The sequence below is a fragment of the Psammomys obesus genome, unplaced genomic scaffold (assembly GCF_907164565.1).
Source record: "Psammomys obesus unplaced genomic scaffold, mPsaObe1.curated_primary_1811, whole genome shotgun sequence".
Taxonomy (NCBI): Eukaryota; Metazoa; Chordata; class Mammalia; order Rodentia; family Muridae; genus Psammomys; species Psammomys obesus.
In genome coordinates, this window is record NW_026594428.1 from 17904459 (window position 1) to 17931839 (window position 27381).

The 27381-nt window shown below is 40.4% G+C and overlaps 1 protein-coding gene across 2 annotated transcripts in view; it reads left to right on the forward strand.

The window, feature by feature from the left end:
• Ctnnd2 (catenin delta 2) overlaps nt 1-27381 on the forward strand; it is an 894554-nt gene that overhangs the window by 613267 nt on the left and 253906 nt on the right. For both annotated transcript variants that reach the window (XM_055618984.1, XM_055618985.1), the window contains exon 10: nt 23834-23966. In XM_055618984.1, coding sequence (XP_055474959.1) covers nt 23834-23966 — 133 coding nt within the window. The remainder of the gene's footprint in view (nt 1-23833; nt 23967-27381) is intronic.

A 27381-nucleotide genomic window follows, 5' to 3' on the forward strand; every position in this document is an offset into this window, starting at 1 on the left:
TTCTGGGAAATAAATTTTATTTATTCGTGATTAAAGATGCCCAAATGGTGGTCAAAGTTAGTAATTCAAAGAATGACATTAGTGACCTGGTGAAAGACACATTTGTTTCTTATGTCTAGCAATTAAAGATTTCTTAAACTTACGAGTAAAATGACATCATCAAAACCAGCAAACTGAAGTGTAGTTTTTAAAACTAGCATGTATATGAGGAATACTGAATGATTTTGCAAGCAATATGAAAAAATGTACTGTTCACATGTCTTCTGAGAATGGTTAATAACTAGTCAAATACTGATAGGGAGTTTGAAGAATTCCTGTATGAAGGGAACAGAGATCCAACAAATCCAACTGTTTAAATGGTTGTGCTTTAAGGAGAAAAAGAAGAAAAGCGCACAGCTGTGGTGCTGGCAGAAGTTTACCGTGCGAAGCTGTCCCATGAAAGGAAAGACTGTGCAGTACAAATGCACACCCATTTCTTCTGATTCCAGCAAGCTTAAGGACATCCTTATACAAGTTTTTACCGCTAGAAAATCAATGGAAGCAGAGAGATGTGAACCAGGCTTTTCCTGCTTTTTTTAAAATATTTTTAGACTATATTCAGTGTACAAACTAATGGGTTTCATGACACTGTCATATAACACCCCATTACCTTCTGCTATCCTGCTCCACATGCAATTAATGCCATTCTTTCCAAATGCTCCATCTTCTTCTTCCTGCCTGTCATGTGTGAGAGAGAGACACCTATATTCCACATATGAGAAAAAGCATGTGAAGTTTATTTTCCTAAGTCAACATGATGATCTCCAGTTTCACCCATTTTTCCTGCACATGGCCTCATTTCTGTTCTTTCTGTTGATAGTTCCCCAATGTGCCAACGTACCTTCCTTCATCCATCTGCATGTGTTGATGGCTCCTACACTGATTCTGTCACCTGTCTGCTATAAATAGGGTGGCACTAAACATGGGTGTGTGAGTATCTCTGTGGGTGCTGACTGTGATTCCATTGTGTATATACCCAGGAAGAGCACAGCTGTGTAACACAGTAGAGGTAGTTCTTCTGTTTCCCTCTGACTTCCACAGTGGCCATGTTCATATTCTTGCCAGTGGTGTGTAAAGGTTTTCTTCATGCTCCCAGCAGCACCTCCTGCTTTTGTCTTCCTGGTGGTGAGAATTCTGCCTCACTGCAGCTCTAGTTTGGCTTTCTGATGACTAAGGACGCTGAGCACTTTTCATCTTCTCATTGGCCATTTGTATTTCACCTTTTCAGAGTGTTCTGTTAAATTGCTGTTTTTCCATTTCTCTCATTTACGTAACTCTTCTGGTCGCATACATAAAGTGCTTGAAGCACTATCAATCACCAGCTCTCAACTTTAATTCCCTAGGTCTTTTCTGCTGCTGTTTGGCAGTCCTTTACAACATTTACACTAATTTCTTTTCTGACTTAATAAAATTTACTCTAGACTTCTTTTGCTTTTGATGTGTCACTACATTTCGTTTTTGCTAGGACAATAAAGGCATCAGAAGCGTTTTGGAAAGCTCATTATTTAATGAAAATGCTTTTGATTAAAGTGGGGAATTGTTCTTTCCTGCGTGATAGTACGACTGAATGGCTACCACAACCAATTCAGCTGCTTTACACCATGTATGTAAGCTATATGATTTCACAAAAGACTTTTGCCTTTTGATCTTGGTTTCTTCCCTTGTGAACACTACGAAACTTTCTCAGACCGTTTCTGTTTATGGCAACAAATTAGAATATACTTCCCACATCTCCCCTACCTGTTGCCTATTTCTGTAAAGTTTTATTGACACAAAGCCATGCCCGTTTGTTTGCATCTTCCTGTGGCTGCTTTTCTGTCACAGGGGCAGAGGTAAATAACTGTAACAGAGACCACATGAAAATAAAGTCTAAAACACTTATTGTTTGACCACAAGAAAAAGACTTCTTAGTATGTGTAAATTCTATGCACGTACACATGCACCTGTAATATACTTATTAAGTCTTCATCGTGGACTTGCCACATTGTAAACATTCCCTACATGTTGACTATTAAAATATCTATTACTATCATTTCACTAAATCCAGGTTGACTCATCTGTTTGAAAATCAGCTGCGAAGGGGGCATCGGATGAAACAGTATTAAAGTTCTCAGAATAGAATGTGAGTTAAAAGATTTCTCTCTAAAAATACTTTATAAATTTTTTTGGTCTCTCTTATGCCTGTCATTTAAGCAGATCTGCCAGTGAGAATATGCAGCATGGCACTTTTGGAGTATGTTAGGTCCTGGGCTGCTTAACAAGTACCGTCAGCATGAGTGGTCGAAACAACAGGAATGTTTTAGCTCCCATTCTAAAGGCAAAATGTCTGAGACCAGGGTGTCAACATGTTCATTCTATCGCTGAAGGTTCAAGAGAGACCCTTCCTACCTCTTCCTGCTCTCTTGGCAGAGGGTCTTGGCTCTCCTTGGCTCATGTATGTCATCCCACTGTAACCCCTGCCATGCACTCACATTGTCTTTTCATCTGCCTATCTTTCTCTTGGTGGAAGGGCACTGGCCACCAGAGCAGAGCTCATTCTCACCATCGTGATCTATTAACTTGATATATCTACTAAGTGCCCTTATCCAAACAGGGTCACATCCACAAATTACAGGAACTCAGATTTCATCTACTCAGTCTCAATCCCGAAGAACTGTTGTTCAGAAGAGCGATGATTCTCTTTGTGTTCTAGACTGTTAGATCAAAACAAATGATTAAACCAAGTATGTCAGTCAAATAGTCTGATAACAAGCTGAAAATAAAGGCTGATAAAAATGCTGTTAACCACACATATTTCTAAAAGAGTGTCTGTGTTTACTTCACTGGGAGGTAAAGGTGAGAATACAGATGAAAATCCATGAGAGAGAATGTGATTTTAGACAAGTGGATAGAAAGAGGTATTCTGAGCAAAGGACCCTGATCCGTACCATGCGAGCTACACCCCAAGAGCTGGGTCAGTTTCTGACAGCGATTCATATACAAACTCAATTGAGTTAGAGAAGAGAAGAACACATTCAAACAGATGCCAAGGGAGGGCTACTAACTATGTGCTGATACAATAAGGTGGAAAAATACGAGGTAGGGAGAGGCGCGTGAGGTAAGAGGGCATAAATTAAAGGCCTGTGTTGTAATGCAGAGATGTTGTAAAAGTGACTTGTGGTGGGCACTTCCACACTGTTGCTGTGTGCGTTAGTTCTCCCAGGTTTTCTACAGTCTCTTATCTATCGTTCCTCTTCTCTCTCTTTCTCCATTCCATTCCTCCAGGACACATTTGAGATATTTTCTTAATCAGTTTAAGTCTTGTTTTCTAATTGGCTATCATTTCTTGCCCATTTCCCATTTATTGAATACAATTTCGGAATGTCCGTTTTTATTGATCTTCAACATTCTTCTCCATCACAGCTCCTTCAATCTCTGTAGTTAAAATACATTTAAATTAAATACTGAAATGCATCCTAATAAGAGATGTTACATAGCTTAGACAGTTTGAGGTATCAGTGGAAAAGCCAAATGCGTTGAAGCATGCTTGTGGGTCAATAGGAAAAAATAAGGAGTAGAAGCATCCTGAAAGGGACATAAGTTGGCTACTAGAAGAGACATCTCTTGTCCTGTATATGTTCCTGATTTTTTTTTTCCTATAAGTTTCCATTTGGGGTAAAACTTGGCTCAAGTAGGTGTCCAGATCTTTGTTCATTTCTTGAATGCTCTATTTGCATCAGAGCCTTCTGAAGATACATGTGTAAGTAAGTTGAGTGATCTATCACACACACACACACACACACACACACACACACACATACATACACACACACACACACATACACACACACACATCTTTTCTCAAGGCCTTGTTTTAAAAAGCCTATTATTGAAAGGAGTTGTAAAGAACAAACTAATCCAGAGCTGAGTCTGAATGTAAAACTGATGTCAGCAACAACAACAAAAATCTCACGGAACGTGGTTACAAAGATCTAATTGGCTTTTAGTATTGATTTATGAGCCAGGCAACATCCACTTAACAAAACGGAAAGATTCTCCACTGGGGAAATCATCTGGCTTTGTAAGGCAGCTTTCGATGGTCCAGTGAAACAGCATTACACAGAACTCATGTTGTTATCAGATCACTCTCCTTCTGTGACTGGAAGTCTGTTCCTATGATGTTGGCACAGGCTGACTGGGCCCCCTTTTTGCTATATACTTGTGAATATCTATGGTTGGTTGGTTTTATTTTAAACCACTCTGTTTGGGAATTAGCCATCACCTCTCTGATTATGAGGCCAGACTGTATACATCAACTTCAGTTCCATCTGGCAATGGGACTCCTCAGTGTGGGTGACTGTATCTGGGGCTGGATACTTTTCTTAATGCTCTTGATATCTTTCATAGAATGGTGAATTAAATGACTGATGTGTGGCTATATTTTAGCACATATTGATTTCTTTAGGCTGTGTGTGTGTGTGTGTATGTGTGTGTGAGTTTAGATAGTGCCCAACACTGTTGGGTTGAGATTGGTGCTGTTCAAGTTCTTTATATTGCATTGCCCGTTATTTCAACCCCATGTTGGCTTGCATGCTAGGAAGATGGTGAGTCTACTTACCCATACTTGTAACTACAAAATCAAGTTGTGGGTTGGAAGTGCCAAGGTTTGCAGTGTTAAGTTGCTTCTCAGCCCTCAAAGAGAATGGAAATAAGACACTGCCTTCAGAATGTCCCACCAGCTGGAGAAGTAAATAGTCCTTCGTTTTTCAGCAGCACCACAGGAAGCGCTTTCCTGTCTGAAATGAGAGCCAAATAAAATGCTGTTAGTCTTCCTACTAGAGAGTCAACTGCCTGTTCATCTAGTGGATTCTATAACTGTGTGTTCGTCAGTCTCGATTGCACACTGCCAGGAGGACACTGGGTGACTTGCCAGATCCTAAACACAGTATCAGCAGCAATAAATATCAAATACAGTGTTCTGAGAGCAAGTTCTGGGGGAAGGAGCCCACAGAATATAAAAAACCTGGGGTGCTCCCTACCCAGTATAATTTTAGGAAGAAGACAAGGAGAGGCAGCCTGGGTCTTTATGAAAAGCTCAAGATAGATAGTCTAGTGTCAAACTTTTGGAAACTGTCGTTTTGTCTTATATTAGGTAGCATATTTTTCCTTTTATTGGAAATACTTTTTCACAGAATATATTCTGATTATAGTTTTCTTTCCCTCTACTTCCCAGTTTCCTCTTACCTCTCCACCTGTCCAGATCCACCTCCTTACTGTCTCTCATTTTAAAAAAAGGCTTCTAAGGGATAATAACAAAATAAAATAATATGAAACAAAAAGATATCACATCTGAATCAGACAAAACAAACAGGTTGAAAATAGCCCAAGAGACACTCATTCTTTCACACACGCAGAAAACCTGTAATAACAACAGACTGTAAACCATAATAAATATGTACAAAAGGAGAGAAGAAAATGTATAAATAAATGAAATTAAAATAAAAATAACAAGATAAAAGAAAAGAGAAAGGAAAAGCCCTGACATGACATGATGAGACAAGGAACCTGCCATAACACTGAGTTGGTTTTTCTGTTGGCCCTCGGCTGCTGACATGCAGCCTGCCCTCAAGAGTAATTTGTTTGCTAGTGAGTCTCCCTTGGAGGAAACTAAATATTCTTTTGTAAGTAAGTGGTTATCAATTCTGGGTTAGGGATGAGGGGCATGTGCCCATTTCTCTAGTCAGCTCTAAGACCACATGCAGCACAGGTCCTGTGAATGCTGCCTCAGTCTTTGAGTCCCTATGCAAATTGATCTTGTTGATTTAGAGGGCCTTGTTTTCTTGGTGTCCTCCATCCCTTGTGACTCTTAAACTCTTTGCATGTCCTCCTCTGTAGGGTTCCCTGAGCTCTGAGAAAGGAGATTTGACAAAGACATCTCTTTTAGGACCGAGTGTTCCAAGGTCTTTTACTTTCTGTATAATGTCTGGCTGTGAGTTTCTGTATTTGTTCCTTTCTGTTACAGGAGGAAACTTCTCTGATGATGGGTGAACAAGGCAGTATCTATAATTTCATTATAAAGTCATTAGGAGTCATTTTATTTCTCCTTCCTTCCTTTCTTCCTTCCTGTCTTTTTTTTTCTTTCTGTCTTTCATTAGTACAGTAATATTTGGTGTTCTCTGGTCCCTGGGCTATCTATGCTCTGGTTCTGGCTCACCCAAGCATAGTTGGGTGTGAGTTCCATCTTAGGGAGTGGGCCTTAAGTCAAAGCAGATACTGATTTTTAGTTACTCTCACAAACATTGTGGCTGGAGAATTCTGTGCTAAAACCATCTGGCCTTGGACATTATCCATTTATTTTATATTTTCAAGTTAGTGGAGTGCAGGGCTTTAAAGTATGTTTTCTTATGCCTCTTTTCATTTCGAATTTTAATAATTCTGGACATTCTCCTCATTTCAGTTAATTTAGATAAGGGTTTGTTAATCTTACTGGCTTTCTCAAAGAATCAATACTTTGTTTCATTGATTTTTTGGTATTGTTTTTTCTCTTCAATTTTATTGATTTCAGCCCTGAGTTAGATTATTTTTTTGGTGTCTACTCCTTCTGGGTGTGATTTCTTCTTTGTGTTATAGAGTTTTCAGTTATGCTGTTACATTGCTATCATCAGATCTATTTTTTTTAACATAGGTACTTACTGCTATGAACTTGCCTCATAGAACAGCCTTTATTGTGTTCCATATGCTTAGATATGCTATATAATTCATTTTCACCAAATGTTGAATGTATTTCACTCATTCCTATTTTCTGTCCTGACACATTTTTTTACCCATTAGTGTGATGTTCCATTTTCTGTTGTTGATATTTAATTTTAATCCATGATCTTCAGATAAGATGCAGGGTGTTGTTTCAGTTTTCTTGTATTGAGACTTCCTTTATGAAAGACCATCATTTTAATCTTTAATATTTTTTTAAAGAAGAAACCATATTTAAATCCACATTTAAACCACATTTAAATCTTTCAGGCCAAAAAATGGCCTACAAGCTTATACAGGATCATAGCTATGTATCACGTTAAAATGTTAGCCCCTTGTCTGACATTGTCATGCGTACCTAACAACAAACTCATAACTCCACGATGTGGGAGCTAATGAAAACGACAATCCTCAGAGCCCTGCTCTGGGTCCATTGTAATTAGAAATATGTCAGAATTAGTTTAATAACCTTTGTATGAATTAATTTTTTACCCATTAACTTCTTAGTAACAATTTTATATCACTTTTCTAATTGTTAAAAAAATGATTGTCTTTGTCAACTTGGCCTTTTCAGATTATTGTCCACTTTTATATATTAAAATGTATCCTACATAAAATATACATGTTTTGATATTTCAAAAATTACTTTCTTTTCATTGCGTTTTCATGTAAAGAACATTGGGTTGTTTTTTTTTTTAAGGTCAGCAGAAAAAGTAACAAATTTAAAATGTGTCATTATGTCATTTATTATCACAACTGTTTGTTATTTAACAGTACCTTATGAACTAGGCCTCCTAGAGAACTCACCATAGCAAATGTAATTTTATGCTTTAACCTTTCTGAAAGAATCTTTATTTCATATCTAAATATGTTTGTCTTCTTCCTTCCTGTCTTCTCATTCTCAGTGGTTACTGATTGCTCACTCATACCTGCACTATTTCAAAGCAGTAAATAAGAGATATACATGCACACACCATTCCAGGAAAAGCCACTGTAAATGTCATGAAAGCAGTCCACCTCTTATTTTGCTGACCACATAAAGAACTCTGCAGTGAGTTCTTCTGATAAGGCAGAAAACTTAAGCCACTTTGATGGAATTTCTAGATGGTTTAAGTATATTCACCTTTTATTTTTTTATTTTTTTGTAAATTTTGTTTTGTATGTATGGGTGACTTACCTGCCAATATATCTGTACCACCTGCCTCACTGGTGTCCACGGAGGCAAGAGCAAGGGTAAGATCTCCTTGAACTAGCATTACAGACAGTTGTGAACTGCCATGTAGGTGCTGGGACTCAGACCATGGTTTTCTGGAAGAATAGCCAATGCTCTTAATGATTTAACCATGTCTTCATCTCCCACATTCATTCCTTTTTAAAATATTAGTTACTAATCAATATTAGTTATTGGTTATAAAAGATGAAGCTTTCTTTGACCCACAATCTTGGTGTAGGTGAGCCACATCCATTTGTCACTGTCATTGAAGAGTTACCAACAACAAAGGTAGACTCAAGTAACTCTTTGAAGATTTTGTTCTTGACTGATGAAAAAGACTGTAACAAAATTAGGTAAATATATGACTACCTTGCATCCCTCTTTTGAATAGTTTTCATTATAAAAAGATGACTTGGATACTAAAGAAGAAAAGAACATTTCTTTTGACCTTGCTAGTTGCCTTTCATGTATAGGCTGGGCCCATCTTCCTAGGATGGCACTGCCAACGTTGCTGAGCTCTCCTGCATCAGTTAGTGATTGAGAAAAGGTCTCATGGGGCTGGAGAGATGGGTGGATCCACAGTTAAGAGTACCAACTACTTTTTCGAAGGATGTCAGTTTGATTGCCAGTACCCACCTAGTAGCTCAGTCCCTTTAACTTCAGCCCCGGCGGATTTGACACCTTCTGCTGGCCTCAGGAGATACTGCATATATGTGGTGAACAGACATGCATACAGCAAAACACCCATATCCATAAAATAAAATTTTATAAAGAAAATGCTCCACAAAAATGGCCACAGGCCATTCTTTGGTTGATGTTCCCTCTTAGGAGGTGACTCGATGTTTGTGTTGACAGGTGAAGATGTTTCAGCTGGAGTGGTAAGTTTTGATGTTCAGTATGGGGCATTCTCATGTGGAAAGGTGGTTGTTACAGAGGGAGATCATTCAGAACTGTAGACTAGACCTTTTCTCATGACACCGCAGCTGGGATCTAGAAGGAAGTGTCTCCAGGGGCACAGGGAGTGGCTGTATGGTTTCTTAAGACTTGAGCCCTGAGCCATATTCTGGTAATGGAGACCAATCACACAGGCCAGCCAGTTTCAAAGGGAGTGGATGATTATTCTTGAACATCAGCTTCACGGGACTTAGAATGCCTGGGGAGGAGGAGTGTCTGGAAGTGTCTGTGGGAAATTTTCTAAATCAGGTTAGTTGACATGGGAAGCCCTGCACTATTTGTAGATGGCACCGTGGGTTGTGGTCTTGGACTGAGCAAAAAGGGGAACTCAAGCAGAGAAGCTGCAGCTACCTCCCTTGCTGCTTCCTGACGGGGTATAATGTAAACAGCTTTCTCAAGATCCTGCTGCTATGTACCAGCAAATTCTGAGCCAAAACAAACCCTTCCTTATGTTGTTTTTGACAGACACTTTGTCATGACAATGAGAAAACTAGCTAATATAAGCAAGGAATTTAGACTGCACCTCATGATGGGAGGAGAGAGTATGAGACCACAGCAAGAGGTGGAGGCTTGTGTCATTGTCTTTGGTAGCCATTTATCTTTTTTACTGCATCCACCAGAAGAAGCATTTGCATGAGATCTGAAATAGCTGATTTATTTTTCTTCTTGATTTTTATCTTCTGGCTTCTATCAACACACACACACACACACACACAAACAGAGACAGAGACAGACAAACAGGCAACAGACAGAGAGAGGTATGCACACATAGGGAATCTAAAAGTAAGGTGTTTTAATCAAAGTTTCCCAGAAAAACAGAGTTGCAACCATTGATATGTCAGTGTGTGTGTGTGTTTCAAAAAGCTGATCACAAAATTGTGGGATTATCAAGTCTGAAATCTGTAGGGGATGCTGACAGTCTAAAAACTCAGGAAGAAATTGGTTCTATGGTTTCAGATGGTGTCTCTTCCTCAAAACTCTTTTCTCTCTCTGACAAAAAAAAAAAATGCCTCTGTTACTGAGATCATCTTGCCTCAGAGGCAGTCAGCTGTAGTCAGGACCACATCGGGAATACCTTCTGAGCCACACCTATGTTCATGTTTCATTACATGACTGATTGCTGTGGCCTTCTCCAGTCGACACAGAAAACAGACTTCTATAAAAAGAACATGCTGATTCACACAGCAGGCACAGAAGAAGAGCAGGAGAGGGAGGTAAAAATCTCTTAACTAGCTGGAGGATGTGGAAGAAATCAGGTGTTACAAGGAAAGAAAAACATCTTTTCTATTTAAATTTGCTTTTTGCAATGCTTCTATTTAAATTTTTAAATAAGTATATTATCTCATAGCATTATGTCATACGTAACTAAGATATAGTTTGTGTTTATGCTTGCCTCACTGTCTGACCCCTTACTTCTGTTTCCCCACCCTGTAACCTCCCCAAACTCTTCCTTTTTCATTTGTAGTATGTCTTTTTGCCCAATTGCAGGTTTTTTTAACCAACTATTAATACTTTGTCTTGTCCTCTTTTTAGATTTTTAGCCTTTAAGCACACTCACACCTGTTTATAAACTTACACGTTTTACACCATAAGGCTAGCATTTACATGTGAGAGAAAGTGTGTGTGTGTGTGTGTGTGTGTGTGTGTGTGTGTGTGTGTGTGTTTTGCCTTTCTGATTTTGGGTCTCCTTGCTTAACATTCTACATTCCAGCTGCATCCACTGCATGGTTCCACTACTCTTCACAGCTGCTGTGAGAAGCTTCTTTAATGAAACATGAGGTTATACTTCTCTGTGATATAAGAAGCGTAGGTATTTAGAACATGGTTAGTAATGGCACCAGCTTAGGAGAGTGGCAGGAGTAAGTCCTTCTTTAGGGGCCGTGATAAACAGCCATAACTTTGTTTACCATACCAGGCATGAATTCCTTTCTATTGATTGGAACCTGGACATCCTTTTCTTTCTCTGCTTGAGCCAACTACACCAGAGCAAATGCTTGTGGACAGTAATTGCAGTGCTGACGAGTAAATGGTTTAAGGGGTTTGGAGGTTACCTGATGGAGGCCACGGTGCTTTGGGGGAGAGCAAAGAAGTGGGGCTGACCCAGCCCTGTGAGTGCTTTCAGCCTGGCCAGCTTTGCACCCCCGATTTTAACCACATGTCTCTGGAGACATTGTCACTAATGCAGTACTGTCAGGCTCCCTAACAGAGATGGTTTTATGATGCTCCAGAGCCCAGCTTTGTTATATGAAAAGACATAAAGCCTGAGGTGCCAGTCCAGCTTCAGACAACTGTCTTCTTGAATGCCATGCTGAGAGGATCTGCCTTTCAGTCAGAGCAAAATTTGATTGAGACACCAGAGCATTTGAGGAGCATTATCTACCCCTGGATTATGACACTGAAAAATTCTACACCACCTCAGCCCCTAATGGAAGAGGGTCTGGTTAGATGATAAGAAGATAACAGTGTTAAAGTACTTGGTGACTCTTGGGTGCCTTCCCTTGAACATTTGTGAGCATACTACAGAGTTCCCTGGAAGAAGAAAGCATAGAACAGTCACTTAGTCACTCCCTGAACTGTATTTGCTGAACACTGAGAAGACCAGTCAGCCACCTAGATGCTGTTAGTGTGGCTGAAACCTCTGAAATTTTTCCTATACTTACATCCTCCTTGGGTTCTGTTTCTGCACCTCATGGCTAGTCATTCACTTAGAATGCATGAACCAATGGTAACAAGAGGCCATTTGTACATCTTTCCTGCTCTTTCTTCTGCCCCCACAGTTCTGGTACCAAACTCACTGGGCTCCAGTTCACAAAACTTTCTCTGCCATTGGCAATACTACCATCAAGAGATAATTCCTTAACATTGACTGTATAGAGTGGCTGGGGGTGATGAATGTGTTGGACCTTTCTCTTGCTACTTCATATTTTAGCTGGCAAAATGTAAGGGGATTATAATCTATTGGTACCTAATTGATAGAAGCCAGGGATACAGCTTAGCATGTAACAATGCACAGCAGCCTCTTGTTTTTAGCCATGAAATATCTGATCCAAATTTATGTCATGCTAAGTCTAGGAAGTCCTGCCTTACACGACAGCACTCACTCATAGCTGTGGAGAGCCCCTTACTTTTAATATTTACTAGTCCTCCTTGGGAATCCATGTTTGGTGGATGACTCAGGTCCCAAAGGCAGGATAAGGAAGACAGGGAGCATCTTGTCAATCATCTGAGAACACACTGCAGATGTCACTCATAGTCCTATTGGTTTTTTCTACTGTGAATTAGTTCCTCAAAGACCACATATTGGACTTTGAAAACATAGTGATTGAATTCTGAGAACATGCAGAGGAGATAAGATTGCATGAATGCACTGTTCACGAGGGATTACCCACCTGAGTGAGGAAACATCACTACATGATTACACAGTAAACCTAAGATTTCAGTGATCTAAGAGCTACGGCTGATGGTCCATTGCCACAGGAGAGGCCAGGTAAGCTCCCATGATGTCAAGAACCAGTCAGTGTTTTCCCCAAAGTAAGCCGGCTTCACAGGTGACATTTTAATCCCATCATCTCACCATATGGGTGGGAACAGTATCAATTTGTTCATCATTGCACCTTTACAGGTGCTGACAGGCCTGGGGCAGCAGAGGATGGCCAACCTGACAGAGTGGGTGATTAAATATAGATAGTATCTGGAGAGGGTTACACACATTTGGATCTGGGCACATGACTTGTACAGAAAACAAACAGATTCACAGCATAGCTGGGGGAAATGTAGAATGTGCAGCTTCCCTGGAGCCAAGCTCTGGGGTGACAGGGCACCAGTCAGGGATGCTGGAAGGTCCATGGAATAATAAAGCTAATCTCTAAAAGCCTGCAGTGGCCACGGTAGGTATGCAGGATCAATGAAAGGAGACACAGCCTGGAATAAAGAGCCCATTAGGAAAGTATTTAAATTTCCAAAGCAACAAGGAGGCCCTGGGAATATTATGGAAAGTGAGTTTATAGTCCTTTCACTGTGTGCTAGAAGTTACAAACCATCCTTTTATCCCCAGTAATTACCCAGCCGTTACTGAAGTGGTAGTTCTTTGAGCTATGTGTTCTTCTGGTATAATCTTCTCTCACCATTGCCATGTCCGTTTATGGTGATAACAATGTCATGGGTTTTGCATTTCAAAGAAAAAGAAAAAACAGATGTGGATGACTTTTGCTTTATGTAACAGTATCCTTAATTTTAATTCTATGACAGTACTCTTTTGTAAAATAAAATAATATTTGAAACTTTCCTAACTGCTAAATGAACATAAAACATGTGAGGTTCCCAGCATGCTTCTGTGTCATACATTTGCCTGTTTGAAGTCCTGGTTAGCCTCTCTGTAAAGCCGTTGTGTACTATCTGATACCTGAGAATGATGGCTAGAAGTAGCTAGGGATTCAGCTGTCACAGCAAGTAGTTGTAGAGGTAGAAGAGTAAACCGTTTTCACCCACCACAAGGGCCACAATTGTCAGATTAATAAAAGGAAACAGAATTGTTACATGGTGATCATTTTATGTGATTCAGGAGGCTTTAGACTAAAGGTCAAAGACATAGGGCAACCTCTGTACCTCTTCTTGGGTTCAGTGAAGCAGGGGCAGCCATGAACATACATTATGGCATAACAAACACATGAATCAATGATGGCCGACTGAGTGAGAAACCCAGAAAGGCCTGTTCAGATGCTCCCTGGCCTCCCTGTTGTGTACGTAGCCTTTTAGGTGTGATGTAGGTCTGCAATGGGGTCTTATGACCTATTATCACACAAGGTGGGACAGAGAATTTCTGTACCAGGAGCTTCTGCATGGAAAGATGAGACCCAGTTAGATGAACATTTTTGTTTTGTGGCTAGCATATTAGTTATTCTTGTTGCAAAAGCACTTTAAATTAGATCACAGTTTAGGGGAATATTGTCCATCATGATTAAGAAGGTGTCACAGTGGAAATGTTAGGTGATGGGTCACACTGCATCCACAGTCAGGAAATAGACATGAATCCCGCACTACACCCACAAGCTTTTTATTCAGTCCACGTGCTGGAGCCACATGAGGGAGGATCTTCCCTCCTCAGGTATGCCTCTTTGGAATCCCTCACAGATGCTCAGAGAGGTGGGTCTTCTACATGATTATAAATCTCTTGGAATGACACTTAAGAGTAACCGTCATCACAGCTAACTTTGTTGAACAGGAGCTCCTGGGGTTCCATGATGTGCTGTGGAACAGCAGGCTACAGTTTTTATGCTTCCTTTGGGGAAGTTGAGGGGAGGTTACAGGAGAGCAGGAGAAGGTAAGAGAGAAACCTGGCTTCCAAGGCCACCTCTGAGGCCCTTATTCTGGGATATCTTCTGAGCCCTCACAGACCACACATGTGACAAGCCCTCACTGAAATCCACTTGCAGACAATTATCTTGAAGTAAGATTTGGTATCCCCCACAACTTCTTGTCTTCTTAACACAAACCTAGCTTCCTTTGATTTAACTACAAAGGAAGTATTAACTTATACAATGAACAGTAAGCTTGAAATCTCACATATTCAAAGACTTAAACATAAATAGGTCAAGGACTACTTAGAAGAAAGTTACAGATGACACAAACATGACAGATGGAGAACAGAGCACATGCTAAAATGTACTGTTAACTGCTCAGCTCTGCCATGCTTAGAATACAAATGGTAGGTATACAGCTCAGTGGGCAAAGGCAGTTGCTGCTGAGGCTAATGACCTGGGTTTGGTCCCTTTGGGTTTATGTTCCAGGCTATCAAAAATATATGTGATATTTTAATCAACCTCAAGTACTTTTGTATGCAAATAAGAGCCACTATTGACTCTCCTTACTCAGAGAAGTATAGTTTTTTCCCTGGCAGAGGAAAACAAAATCTTAACCACCAATGGTGTCAAATGAGTTTGAGGGCACTCATAACTCCAGGAAATACACCTTTCTTCTGACCTAGTCGAACAAAACACTTTCCATCCTTGGCTTCTCGGCTTAGTCTGCAACTCTGACGCCTGACAAATGGAGTCAAAACACTTGTCTTGAGAGGGCAAGAGAGAACAGAGTGGTCTTTGGGTCTCTGTATGTCACAGGAGCAAGGTTCTTTGGCTTTCTCAGGATTAAATTGCTTCACTATTTATGTGGAGCAGTGTAGCCTTCTTTACCATGGTCGAGACCCTCAGCTGGCTTTCTGCATGGAGCAGAGGGAACTGAATCCATGAAGTTGGAATGGGGACCCATGGACTCTGGGGTTCTTTTAAAAACAAAAACAAACAAACAACAACAAAAAAAAAAAAAAAAAAAAAAAAAAACCTCTGGACAAGTCACTCAACTTCCCTGGTGGTCTAGGACTTCCTGAGTCAATAGAAACATCCAGAAGCAACAAACTCACAAAACTTTAGGGGAGATTAGTGAATTGACTACAAACATTTATTGAGCAGCTACGTTAAAATAGGGAGTGTTGTATCTTTTTCAATCCAGTTCTGGCTTTAGCTTCCCATATTTAATGACTATACAGTCATCACTTCCTGAATGCCCACTCTATTTTTCTAGTCATCATAATAGATTTTAATAAAAAATTATAGGGCAAAGTAACATGCCAGATAAATGAGTATGGAGACTCATTTATCTGGCATGTTACTTTGTAGAAGGTTATGTGTTTTATATTATGCCATGCATTAAAAAAAAATGTGAGGTTTAAGTCTCAGCCTGCAGATTTTGATTGGCCTGAAAAATCCCTTTTAGAAGACATTGATATGAAAATGTACTAAGGTTGGTAGAATAATGTAAGTAATGAAAAAGTATTTTACCTGAATGATTTTTCCCCGACTGAACTAATGAGTAGCAAAGGTCCCTAGTGAAACAGGTCTGTAGACAGGTGTATAAACATGTGTGTAGACAGTCCATTTTATTTGTCCACCATGGTGATTAGTTAGATGATTGACAGCTGACTGACAAATAAATACGGAATAAGGAATGCAAATTAGGAAGGGATGTAGAGAAGAGGGTCGTCTGTGGAATGGAAACTAGACCATGGATGAGAAGCAGACAAACTGTGCAGGCACTGGTGGTGAGGACCCACCTCTCCACTCTCTGTCTCTTGGCCCTGGACCTCCCCCACCCCATAAAGCAGAAAAGCATTAACATAAAATGTCACCATATGAATGACTAATATATGTATCTGAATTATAAAACTAGATCTAAAATTTCAGTTTGCCTTGTGTCTATACTGAATTCAATATTTTTTATGATCCTAATGGAATTTTTGAGGGGTATAAATGTATTCTTGTACCTAACTTGTAAAATAATTTTTTCAAAAGTTTAATGATACAATGAGCATCTTGGTTGTGACCATGGGCCCAGTAACTGATGACAGTGAGCGTCAGGAAAATTGCTGGATGACTCTGAACCGCTGTGGCTGCATCTGTGCAGGAGAATTAGCGTACCTTTCTGATGGGAATGGGGTGCACATTCATGGAGAAAGCATAGTGCAGTTCTCTGCACACACCATGCTCGCGTGTTGCCTCTTACTAAGCTGCTTTCCGCCTATGTGGAAAGAAAGGTATGCTTGCTGGAGAGTAAGCTTCCAGCAGGTAATATACCCAATAATTAGGTGATGGTCATCTCTAAGGTGGTAGAGACAGAAGCACCTGATTGCTCCAGTGTGGTCAAATACAGGACAAATTGCTTGTTACATTGACCCCAGAGCAGGGCGCGCTCATCACTGAATTTGTTTGCTTTCTCCAGCTCTCAGCTCTCTCACGTGATCTCTCTTTCTGCAATGTAGGTTCATTGCAGCCCAGCAAAGGCTCTGGAGAAAAGGCAAGGAATTGGCAGGAAGGAAGGCCCTTATGATCAAATATAAGATCAAAGATGTTAAGACCAACCTCATACTGTGAAGAGCACATTGTATATAACAAAAGAAGTGTTTTCCCCGACAGTTGCCACTAACGTGCTGTTTGTATCATAAGCATCACATGATTCTTGAGCTGTCCCGTTGCCAGGGGTCTCTGCCTGGTGTTTCCAGGTTTTGGCATCTGATTCAAAAAATTGGAAAAGCACATAAATAGCAACCAGCAAGAAGTTTATTGTAACGAGATAGCACAGTACACACTGCAGAGCTTCTTGAGCTGGAATGCCAGGAACAGCAGCAAGTCACTGTTTGGCGCTTCCTCTCTGGGTCCAGCGAGAGAAGGAATTGATTGCCAAAGTAGATGGCCTTCTTCGTTGATTGACAGATTTGAATCATGGAAGCTTTTTGCATTGCACATATTCTTTCCCTTGGCACATCTTATTTTAATCAAATGCATGACCAGCCACATGCAGCCACAAATGTTAAACAGGAGTTTTTCCCTGAAAGCTCACTCAGAGGACAAAGGTGGTCATACTGCATATGCACACCAAACCAGCCCAGGCTGGAATGGCCCCCTCCCTCTAGTTCCGGTATTGGCCTGATAGGGTTGAAAGGAGGCATGATTGAAAAGGCCTCTTGCATGATTTTGGTGCTGTGTGCACCTCTGTGTAGGTAACCCCAAGAAGCTAGGTGCACTGTTAGGGGTTTGGGCTCACTCAGAGCCCACAGTTGCTAAGCTTTTCCTACACTCGCTGCTGCCCTAGGACCTTGAGGAAAGGGGGCAGGGGGAGGATCCTGAGGACAAGTGTGCAGAGGGCACCTTAAAATTATCTTCTTGCCCCCTGGGAAGTTTATTTTGTCCCTCACGATCAAAATAGCATATTCCAAAACATACTCAGAAGAAAATTCTTAGAAATGAGTGAAAATATGTTTTTCCCCCAAATGACAAATATTTTCGTTTAGCTGACTTATCTGGTGAGTCATTTAATTGAAATTCCAGAATTAAACTTTACAAGACTGACTGCTATTCATATGCAAATGATCTGCCCTTCCTCCAACAATTACTCATTATGCTACTCTATTTTTTTTTTTTTAAACTATGATTTAAGCAATAGCTATTATAGGGACCTTTCATCTATCCTTGTTCTCAAACTGCTCCATAGTGCCAATTTGCTCAGGGACACACAGAAATTTCAAAGGCACAGTGATTTATTTTAAATATTCTTAGAAAATAGAACAATACGAAGTAGTCAGTAAAGCTCATACTCACCTAGTCAGTACAGTTTCAGATTTTGATTATGACTCATTTTTGTTTTCTTTGTTTTCTAATTAAGTCATCACTTTGTAACCTGGGTTTTCAGAGGTTTCTATAATTAAAAAAAAATCAATTGCTATCAGTAGAGGAAAGGAAATGGAAACGGTACAACCCTTAGCTTTGTGGAACATTGACAACTCTTTATATATGTATAAATTTTTATTAATTATAGTTTATTCACTTTGTATCCCACCCTCTTCCCCTCCTTCTTCCCCTCCCAATCCTACCCTCCCTCCTTCTCTACCCATGCCCCTCCCCCAGTCCACTGATAAGGGAGGTCCTCCTCCCCTTCCATCTGATCCTAGTCTATCAGGTCTCATCAGGAGGGCTGCTTTGACTTCCTCTGTTGCCTGGTAAGGCTGTTCCCCATCAGGGGGAGGTGATCAAAGAACCAGCCACTGAGTTCTTGTCAGAGACATGAACTTACTAGGAAACCCACTTGGAGACTGAGCTGCCAAGGGCTACATCTGTGCAGGGATTCTAGGTTATCTTTATGAGTGGTCCTTGGTTGGAGTATCAGTCTCAGAAAACACCCCTGTGTCCAGATTTTTTTATTCTGCTGCTCTCCTTGTAGAGCTCCTGTCCCCTCCATGTATTTCTATTTCCTCCTTCTTTCACAAGATTCTCCACTCTGCCCAAAGGTTGGCCATGAGTCTCAGCATCTGCTTTGATACCCTGCAGGGTAGAGTCTTTCAGAGGCCCTCTGTTTTAGGCTCCTGTCCTGCTCCCTGTTTTCTCCCTCTTCTGATGTCCATCCTCTGTCTTTCTGATTGAGGATTGATCTTCTTACCTAGAGTCCTCCTTCTTGATTAGCTTCCTTATAGATTTTAGTATGTTTTATCCTATATGATATCTCTAGTATCCACTTATGAGTGAGTGGCAATTCTTAAGTTGTTGGGACCAACAACTGAATGAATGAAACTGTCAGGCATAAAGCACAGAGCCACCAAGAGCCATGCCAGCCAGGAGCTCACTTAGTGCCACCAGGTCACACACGTCTGGAGTTTGCTGTCCTCTTTGTCACCCACTTCTTAATAAGGAAATGCAGGTCTTCACAAATTCACTCGTACAACAGTTACCTCAGGATAAGGTCCCTGTTACTCCTGGGAATTTTAAATTAGTGCATAGAAGGAGAACTGAAAACTAAGCCAGGCTTGTGGATGAAAAGCTTTTAGTCTTAGTTGTTGAGGGAAAAAGCAGACATAATATATGCATTTATGATCTGAAGATGTAAGCCTGTATTTATCTGCCATGTTTTCTTTTCCCTGTCATGAAACCTCCTTTATCTGCCGGGCCACTACCTGCCTATCTTATGTTGTAACTACTGTGACATACCAAGAGTAGTCTCCAAATCATTGTAAACTTTTATTTAATTTTCAAATTAATCAGAGCCATTCTGCTAAGAGTTAGGCACACACCTAACGTATATCTCAGCTATACCAAAGAGCTTATTAACAAAAAGTAATCCACAGATTATAAAGAAATGTACTACATTCTTTCTTGGGTTGCATACAGTTCATGTTATACGACGCTGTCCCCTCCATTGCCCACTATAATCCAACAGCAAGGAGTAGGGGCTGAGACTGCATGAACAGATTTTACAGCAGATCTTTATTGAGATTTTCCTTAAAGGCAGATGACATCATTCTGGATGTTGTCCTAAGTTGAAATAGCATACTTCAGAGAACTACAGTGCGATGATAAATGTGAATGTGTACGTGGAAAGCTTGCTACAAGTAGTTTTTTATTTTTTTTCCTAAGAGGAAACACAAAAATAGAGAAGGTTGCATAATGTAGCAGTGGAAGCCAAACTCAGGCAGGCAAATGACCTCAGAGGCCCCATGTTTGTGAATTAAAATGTAAAGATGCTGTGATGGGTGTTATAGAATAAACAGATCTTTATATCCAGAATCACAAAGCCCAGGGTGGAATACAAAGAGACAGCCATTAAAGTGTGTCTAGCCAGAAATTGTGTCTTCTAAGAGATGCTCCAAGCTTACATACATGATTCATCAAATGTACCACGTTTTACTGAAAATTGGAAGATGACATAGCTGCTTAATTTATTTGTTTTTTAATTATTTAGTTTTTGAGTTATAATACAGCTATATTATCCCCCATTCATGTTGTAGTCATGGCAGAGTGAATGCATGCTTGTGATATGGCTGAGTGAATCCATTTCACTAAAACTGGACTGTGTGAAGAAAGCCACTACTTTCTACAAAATTACAACAGTTCACTTTCTTTCTAAATGGTCCTAATTTTGGTTCCATTTATATCAAAGTAAAGATTTTTTTAAATATAATTAGCAGGTTTTTGTTTGGGATTGCAAACTACTCAAAAATAAAGTAGATGACATTAATTCTTTCATCTGAATATCATCAGATAACCTCACTTTGCTTAGTGAAAATAGAAATACCTCCTTTTTATTATGAATGAAAGCCTTCTGCCTACTTTCTAATTTCACCTCTGAACCACTCCCAACTTCTTCCAGATAAAGTGAAATAAAGAATAAAACAGCCACCTCATGGTTCTGGATCTAAAAGTTAAAATTAGTATACAGTCTTTAAACTTTCAGAGTTCAAAAGTTTATAAAGTTTCTAGTGATTAAAGGCTAGGAGAGATAGTTGGTAAAATGCCTGCCCTGCAAGTATGAGGAACTGAATTTGGGTTTCAAGTACTCCTATTAAAAAACAAAAAAAGTGGGTGCAGTCACAAGCAACATTGATCTCGGAGCTTGTGGATGAGAGGGGCAGTGAGGTGAATCTCCAGGGCTGATAGGCCAACCAGTCTATCAGAATCAATATTTAATGAGACACCCTGTCTCAAAAAATAAAGTGCAGGGCAGTTGAGAACTTCTGGTTTCCACACACTTAAACATTTATATATACACACATACTACAATGCACGCACGGCACACACAGACAGGCTGATTAAGGTTTCTTACATTAAATCTAAACAGGCACCAGTGAAGTTGTTCATGCTACAGTTGAAAACTTTGCTAAAACGTGAAATTTGAATTGTGAGGCCCCTGGGTGTCCTCAGGTTCTTTGCCTTGGGGAACTTGGTGAAATGTTGTGACAGCCCTCCAACTTCTTTGAACTTCATGCCAGTGTGGTGTAGTGTGGAATTTCAAAACTGCTAGCTCTGCAGCTCTGTGCTAAGCCTTTGTGATCTTAGCAATGCAGGCAGTCCATGCATGAGTGAGGGTGTAGTCACAGTGTTGCTGGTCTGTGTGACAAGCTACAATGGAGGAAAGGTTACATTTGCATATTCTCCAGTTCCATTAACATTTCCAGGGTAAAGCCCAGTAACAAATGAGAGTTAGGAGTTCACCTTCTAGGAGTTATAGATAGTTCTTATTTATTATTCTTCTCTCCTTCATCTAGTTATATGGAATCCCTGACATTTCTAGAGGGCCCACACTGGGTGCCAGCTGTAACTATTATTCCTAACCATCCCACCAGTACTCTAAGGTAGGAATTATTACCTCACTCCAACAGAGGGGCTCACTGGGTATCCGCTCAGCCAGTGTCCCTGCCCCACTATATCAGTGTATAGATACAGTGTAGTATAGAAGGCACTGGGGGATAGCCAAGCCTCTCTTCCCAGACAGTGGGATCTTTGAAGGGCTTTAAGCAGGAGAGTGCACTCAAATCCACACTAGAGAGTCTAGTAGAGCAATGAGGTGGGAAGTGATCACAGATACTTATGGATGGGGTCCTGAGGAGCTGCAGGAGCCTTCCTTTGACCTGTCAGAGAACCGCTTGGAGGTCTTATGAAATTCGCAATGCTTTTGGAATGTTCATCTGCCAATTTGAGTCTGGCGTGTGTGTGTGTGTGTGTGTGTGTGTGTGTGTGTGTGTGTGTGTGTATGAATGTACACATACATGTTCAAGAGCCCCTAAGAATTTTATCTGGGCCTTTTGCTCAAAAGGTGTTTTTGATGTATTTTCTATAAACCATTGCTTAATAGAGCAATTACCATCTGGCTAATAAAATAGGCTGGAATGAGTTATTTACTAATTGCTTTCTGAAAGTGCAAGTTTACCTACATTCATCTTAGCCATGCAGTGTCTTTTCATGGAAGTTTAATTTATGGACACTCTGTAGACTTGGGCTTTATTTACATAAAAAATATAATTCTACTAGGCCTCTATTAGAGGACACTGATTTTTTTTTTCTTTACAGAGGTGATTTAGAATCATGCAACAAAAAGAAAATTAAATTAAGAGGAAAACTGACCTCTCATTTTTTGACCCACAATTATTTTCTTCTGTGATTACATAGGCTAGGAGGATTCAGTACCAGCAATCACTTAACTATTTTTCAGCAAATATGCGCTGGATATCTTTTGGGAAATGTGTTAGCATAAGAAGGAATAATGCAAATTTATTGAAGTCTTCTTGACATGAAATCTAATGCTTTATCTAGCCATCCTCCAAAGCCTTCCGATAGCATTTGTCTTCAGGACCAACATACATGAGCTTTTAATGGACAGCTCCATTGGTTGTGATAAAAGAAAGATAAAAAGAGCTGGTTAGAGTCTGCCCGGAAACTTTTAACCTCTGTCTTCCTTCTCTGCCCCATTTTTCATGACTCCTCCGCTCAGCCAACAGCTTTAACCCTCAGCTGTAGGATGTGTGCTTCTGAGTAACTTCGTCAGGAGTAGGAGTGGCTGCAAAGTCACCCTAGTTCTCCTCTAGCCCATCTTTCATATAAATTGTCCCCTTTATGACTTGTGAGGTGAAGTTTTTATCTGTGGTCTCGGAAGTTGCTTTTTATTTCTCTGTTAAAAATTAACTCTGTGTTGTGAGAATAGAACCCGCAGAGTTTTCCCTACTGGCCATGTGGCCTACCTGAGGGAGCTAAAAGATTCCTTAGAAGAGTATCTTCATGAACAATAAAAAAAAAAAAGTTGAGTTTTAGAATAGATGTAAATATTTTGGAGTATATGTATATTGAAAGTAAACAAATAACCAACTTCTTGGACTGACTTTTACTTCTTGTAAGGAAGAGAATATATAAAGAAAGACAGGGCACATAAGATTTGCAAACATGCATTGAATAGCTCTTTTAATAAATCCTTTTCCATCATAGAGTCATTATACTGCTACACATCCAACCTCAGATAATCATTTAACAAGTCTATTCTCTCTCTTTGTTTCATTTTGTATCTTAAAAGGCTTTGAATACATGTGTTATTTGTCAGCGTTGGGGATGGTCTCCTTTTAAAGAAGACCTTATGCAAATAACAATAGTCAAATAACAGCATCAGCATGTTCACCTCCTATCATGACATTCTGTATTGTACCCATTATTTTTCTCATCTGATAATTTAGTCAAATGTTATGTGCCTGTCTTTTGAAATCGTATATTAGGAAAATGTGTCCTCTAACCATTGACATTCAAGTGAAAAATGAGGGGCGTTTTCAGTTTTATTTTCCTAATCTTTTGTAAATTTTCTGTTGCAAAGTTTGGATCACATGTATGTAATTTTCATGGAATATGAACAGATACATATGTGGATACTTAAAAGGTAGTACCCAAGAGCTTTTCAGAAAAGCTCTCTGCAGTGTATCCATCTATTCATGAGGAGGCTGGAGCAGTCATGAGATGCTGTCTAGACTGTTAAGCACATTTAGTAAGTTTTAGGAAAACATTGCATTTGCTGTGCTTATCTCGTGTTCTGCTTCCTTCCATTTAGGGAATTTGGATGGAGAGACCCGGAGTTGCCTGAAGTGATACAGATGCTGCAGCATCAGTTTCCTTCCGTCCAGTCCAATGCAGCAGCTTACCTGCAACACCTCTGTTTTGGAGACAATAAAATTAAAGCAGAGGTAAGTGCCCTTAGCCTCGTCAAGTGAATGGCGTTGGGTTCATATGAACTTAGGTATGTTTAGTCACATCCGACTGAAAGAGCTACAGGAACATGAAAATTATAAAATTCCCACTGTCGACAGGTAGACTCATCTTTAGGGAGTGGGAGAGTATGCACGCATCTTTCTTTTCTGTTTGAATACTGAGGATGAGAGGACCAGGCAGGCCTTCCCATCTTGGAGAAGCCGAGTTTTCAGTTTTCATGCTGCTATGATTTGTCTTCCTTCTCCTAATTCTGTCTTTGGGAGTAATCTGTTTCCCAGTGCTAAAAAATGCAAGACATCAATTGTTATCTCCTCAGATTATAGTCAGGATTCATGATGGCCTGTCTGTCTTTGAGAACTTGTTAGTAGGATGAGCACTGTCGGCTTTGTCACATAACCAACTGTTCTGAGCCGTTCACAGAAGCAGCAGTGGATATAATATGGATATGTGTGATCCATTAAGGAGACTGTTGTCTCTGCCCATCACATAAATGGCTGTTAAAATACTTTGTGTTTTTGGAATGCCCTAAGGTATGTACCGCATTGTGGTGTGTCTTATTTCTGGAAGATCACCGTGGTCACTGCAGCTAACTCAAATTCCTTTTTTCAGACACAGGGACACCCACTAGCATGCAAGTAGCTGAGTAATAAAGTTTTTAAAAGATTTTATGTACTGTCATGAGTCATTTCCATAGCATGTTAGCAACTCTGAGCATGAGTCCAAATTGGTTTGACAGTGAAAGGAGAAGGTATAAGGATCCCATTGCAATTTATGGTGGATTTGGGCTTGCTTGCATTTGGATGTATGTAGTCTAGCAGACTTCCATTGAAGAAGGTGGTTCATGCCCATCATCAGATAACACATTTGTTTGTACTTCTCAACGATCTGTGATTTAGCCCTTCACTTATGTTTGGTTGTTGGAGATTCAGCTATCAGGGCTGGAGAGGGATGTGGTGGTGGAAGTGATACCTAGGAGCCAGAGACCAGGAATGCCACAGAGTATCCTGGAATGTACAGGGCAGCTACACACAGCATAGAATTACCTAATCTCAAATACTAAGACAGACAAAGTTTAGACAAGGAAAAGTATTGACCATCAAGGGTAAATTTAAAATGTAAAAATGTAGCTCCTGTTAGACGACCTGAATTACATGAAAGTCATTTGACAGATATTCTGTATAGACACTGTCTTACAGTCCCTGATTTGACACACCTTTCATGCCCAGTCACTGTGCAAAGTGAAGGGCAGATTCCTGATTAGGGTACCATTTTCTGACAGTGTTCTCAGAGGAGAACTTTTCAAGTTTCCACCAAGGTCAGGAAAGTTTCTCATTCTGATGTTGGCAAAATGCTGATTCAGGAGCATGTGGTGTGTTAGTCCCAAGTGGGCTGGGTCTCTGCCACCAATCTGGTGCTGATACTGAGATTGCTGACATCACTCAGACCCCAAGAACAAACAGCAAGGGAGAGTTGCTCACATGGTGAGGCTTTCAGGAGTAAACATTGGAGCTCCCGCATAGTCCAGAGGTGGTTGGAGAGAGGTTTGGAAAGGACACTGGCTCAGCACTGTGAACGGTTGGGCCGTGAGTTCTTACCTACAGGCTGGGTCTCCTCTGGTTCAGATCTCCTGCTGGTGTCAAGGGGGTGGGGGTCTGCCTGAGCTTTCTATCGGGTTGTTTGGATGAGGGACAGAAGGGACAGTGGGATGTGACAGCTCTTAAGCTTTCAGAAGCCAAGCATCAGAACAGCAAGTTGTCCAGTCAGGCCCCACGGGCACCATGTCCCACAGCAGTCCGCACCCGCTTGTTTGACTAGCTTGCACACACATGTTCTGCACACTGGCCTCTAGGCCTGTTGGCTGCCATGCAGCCTGACAGCAGACTTACTTGTTGCTATATCAGAATTACCCTCTGTGTCATGTGGTGGACAGAGGCTGTGCATTGAAGGGTAACCAACACATCTATCAAATCAGATAGAAGAAGCGTCCCATGCCGGCAGCCAAGCCTGTCATCTGGAACAGAAGCTGTTGTCTTCTGGAACCTCTTGGCTTCTCTTTAAAATAGTAAAGGAGTGGAAAGTGAGGGAATGATGTAATTACATTTTAATGTAGAGAAATTTTAAAAGATGAAAATACAAAAGCAGAAATATGTGCATGTAAAAACTAGTGATGCGGAAAATGTGTACTGGCAAGGCCTTGTGGGATTGAATGAGTTGATCTATGCAGACGGCTTAGTGAATGAACATTCTTCATCTACAGTTTTGTGGTTAGGAACATAAGACATTATGTCACGGTTTTAGCTTATGAATGCATATACGTGTCAACTTGTGTTAATAACTTATATGTATGTGTCAGTGTATACATGTGTATGTTATATGCTTTGTGTGCTTGTGAGCATATGTAACCATGAGTATGTCTGTGTACATGTGTGTATATTTATAGCATGTGGAAGTTCGAGTGTTCTTTTTTTATGTCTGTATATGTCAATGTGTGCACGAGTTTGTGGAATTGTGAGCAAGTCTAGATGTATGTGTGTGCATGTGTGCGTACATGTGCACATATATTTCTTTCTTTTTGCTGTAGGTGTCATTGAGCTGCCAGTATCACCTCTCGGTGCTTGGAATTTTCTCCAGCAGCTAACACTGGAAGAACAGTTCATAATATCAGTGGAACTCCTCCCCACTGGTCCTCCCAGCCTCATCTGCTAGTGCCCATGATCATTGTCCTCTGGTTCCCATGAGCTGTATTAGAAGGAGGAAGAACAGGGAGGTGTAGGACCAAGGGCATGACTTAACATGGAGCTGAGGTGAAACAGCCCCCCACTTCCTATAGTCACATGGGAAGGCATAGTGTTTGAACATGTGCACACACAAATGAGTAAACTCTGAAAAGAATTCTATACAGACTAGTTTTGTCCTCTCATCCTTATTTAGACTCCAGACTGTTAGTAATTACTCCTCCCTTTGTGATGGATGGCTGCCTGTCATGTTTTCATATACAGGTATTGATTTTTGTAATTACCTGTTGTCCAAACACTAATCTGGCAGGCACTAGCCTTTCCAAATTTACTCAGTCCTCTAGACTTTCTATTGCATTTTATGGAATTGATTTAGCCCTTCAGTCTACATTTCATTATTGGTATTGACTTTGCTCACACAATGGATAGGCCATTGAGCAGAAGGCAGAATTAAATCACCTCTACACAGAGAGCCATAAATCATAGCTCCCCCATTCCTTATCATGGTGTTTTGTACAGTTTTTTAAATAATGAAATCAAGAAATTCAGTTTTGTTCAAAATGATGCTGCAACTTACAGGTACAAAATCTTGGACTCACTTCCTTAAATCAACAGATGAAAGCCTGCCACCCACCTTTTCCCGTGGAGCTAATGA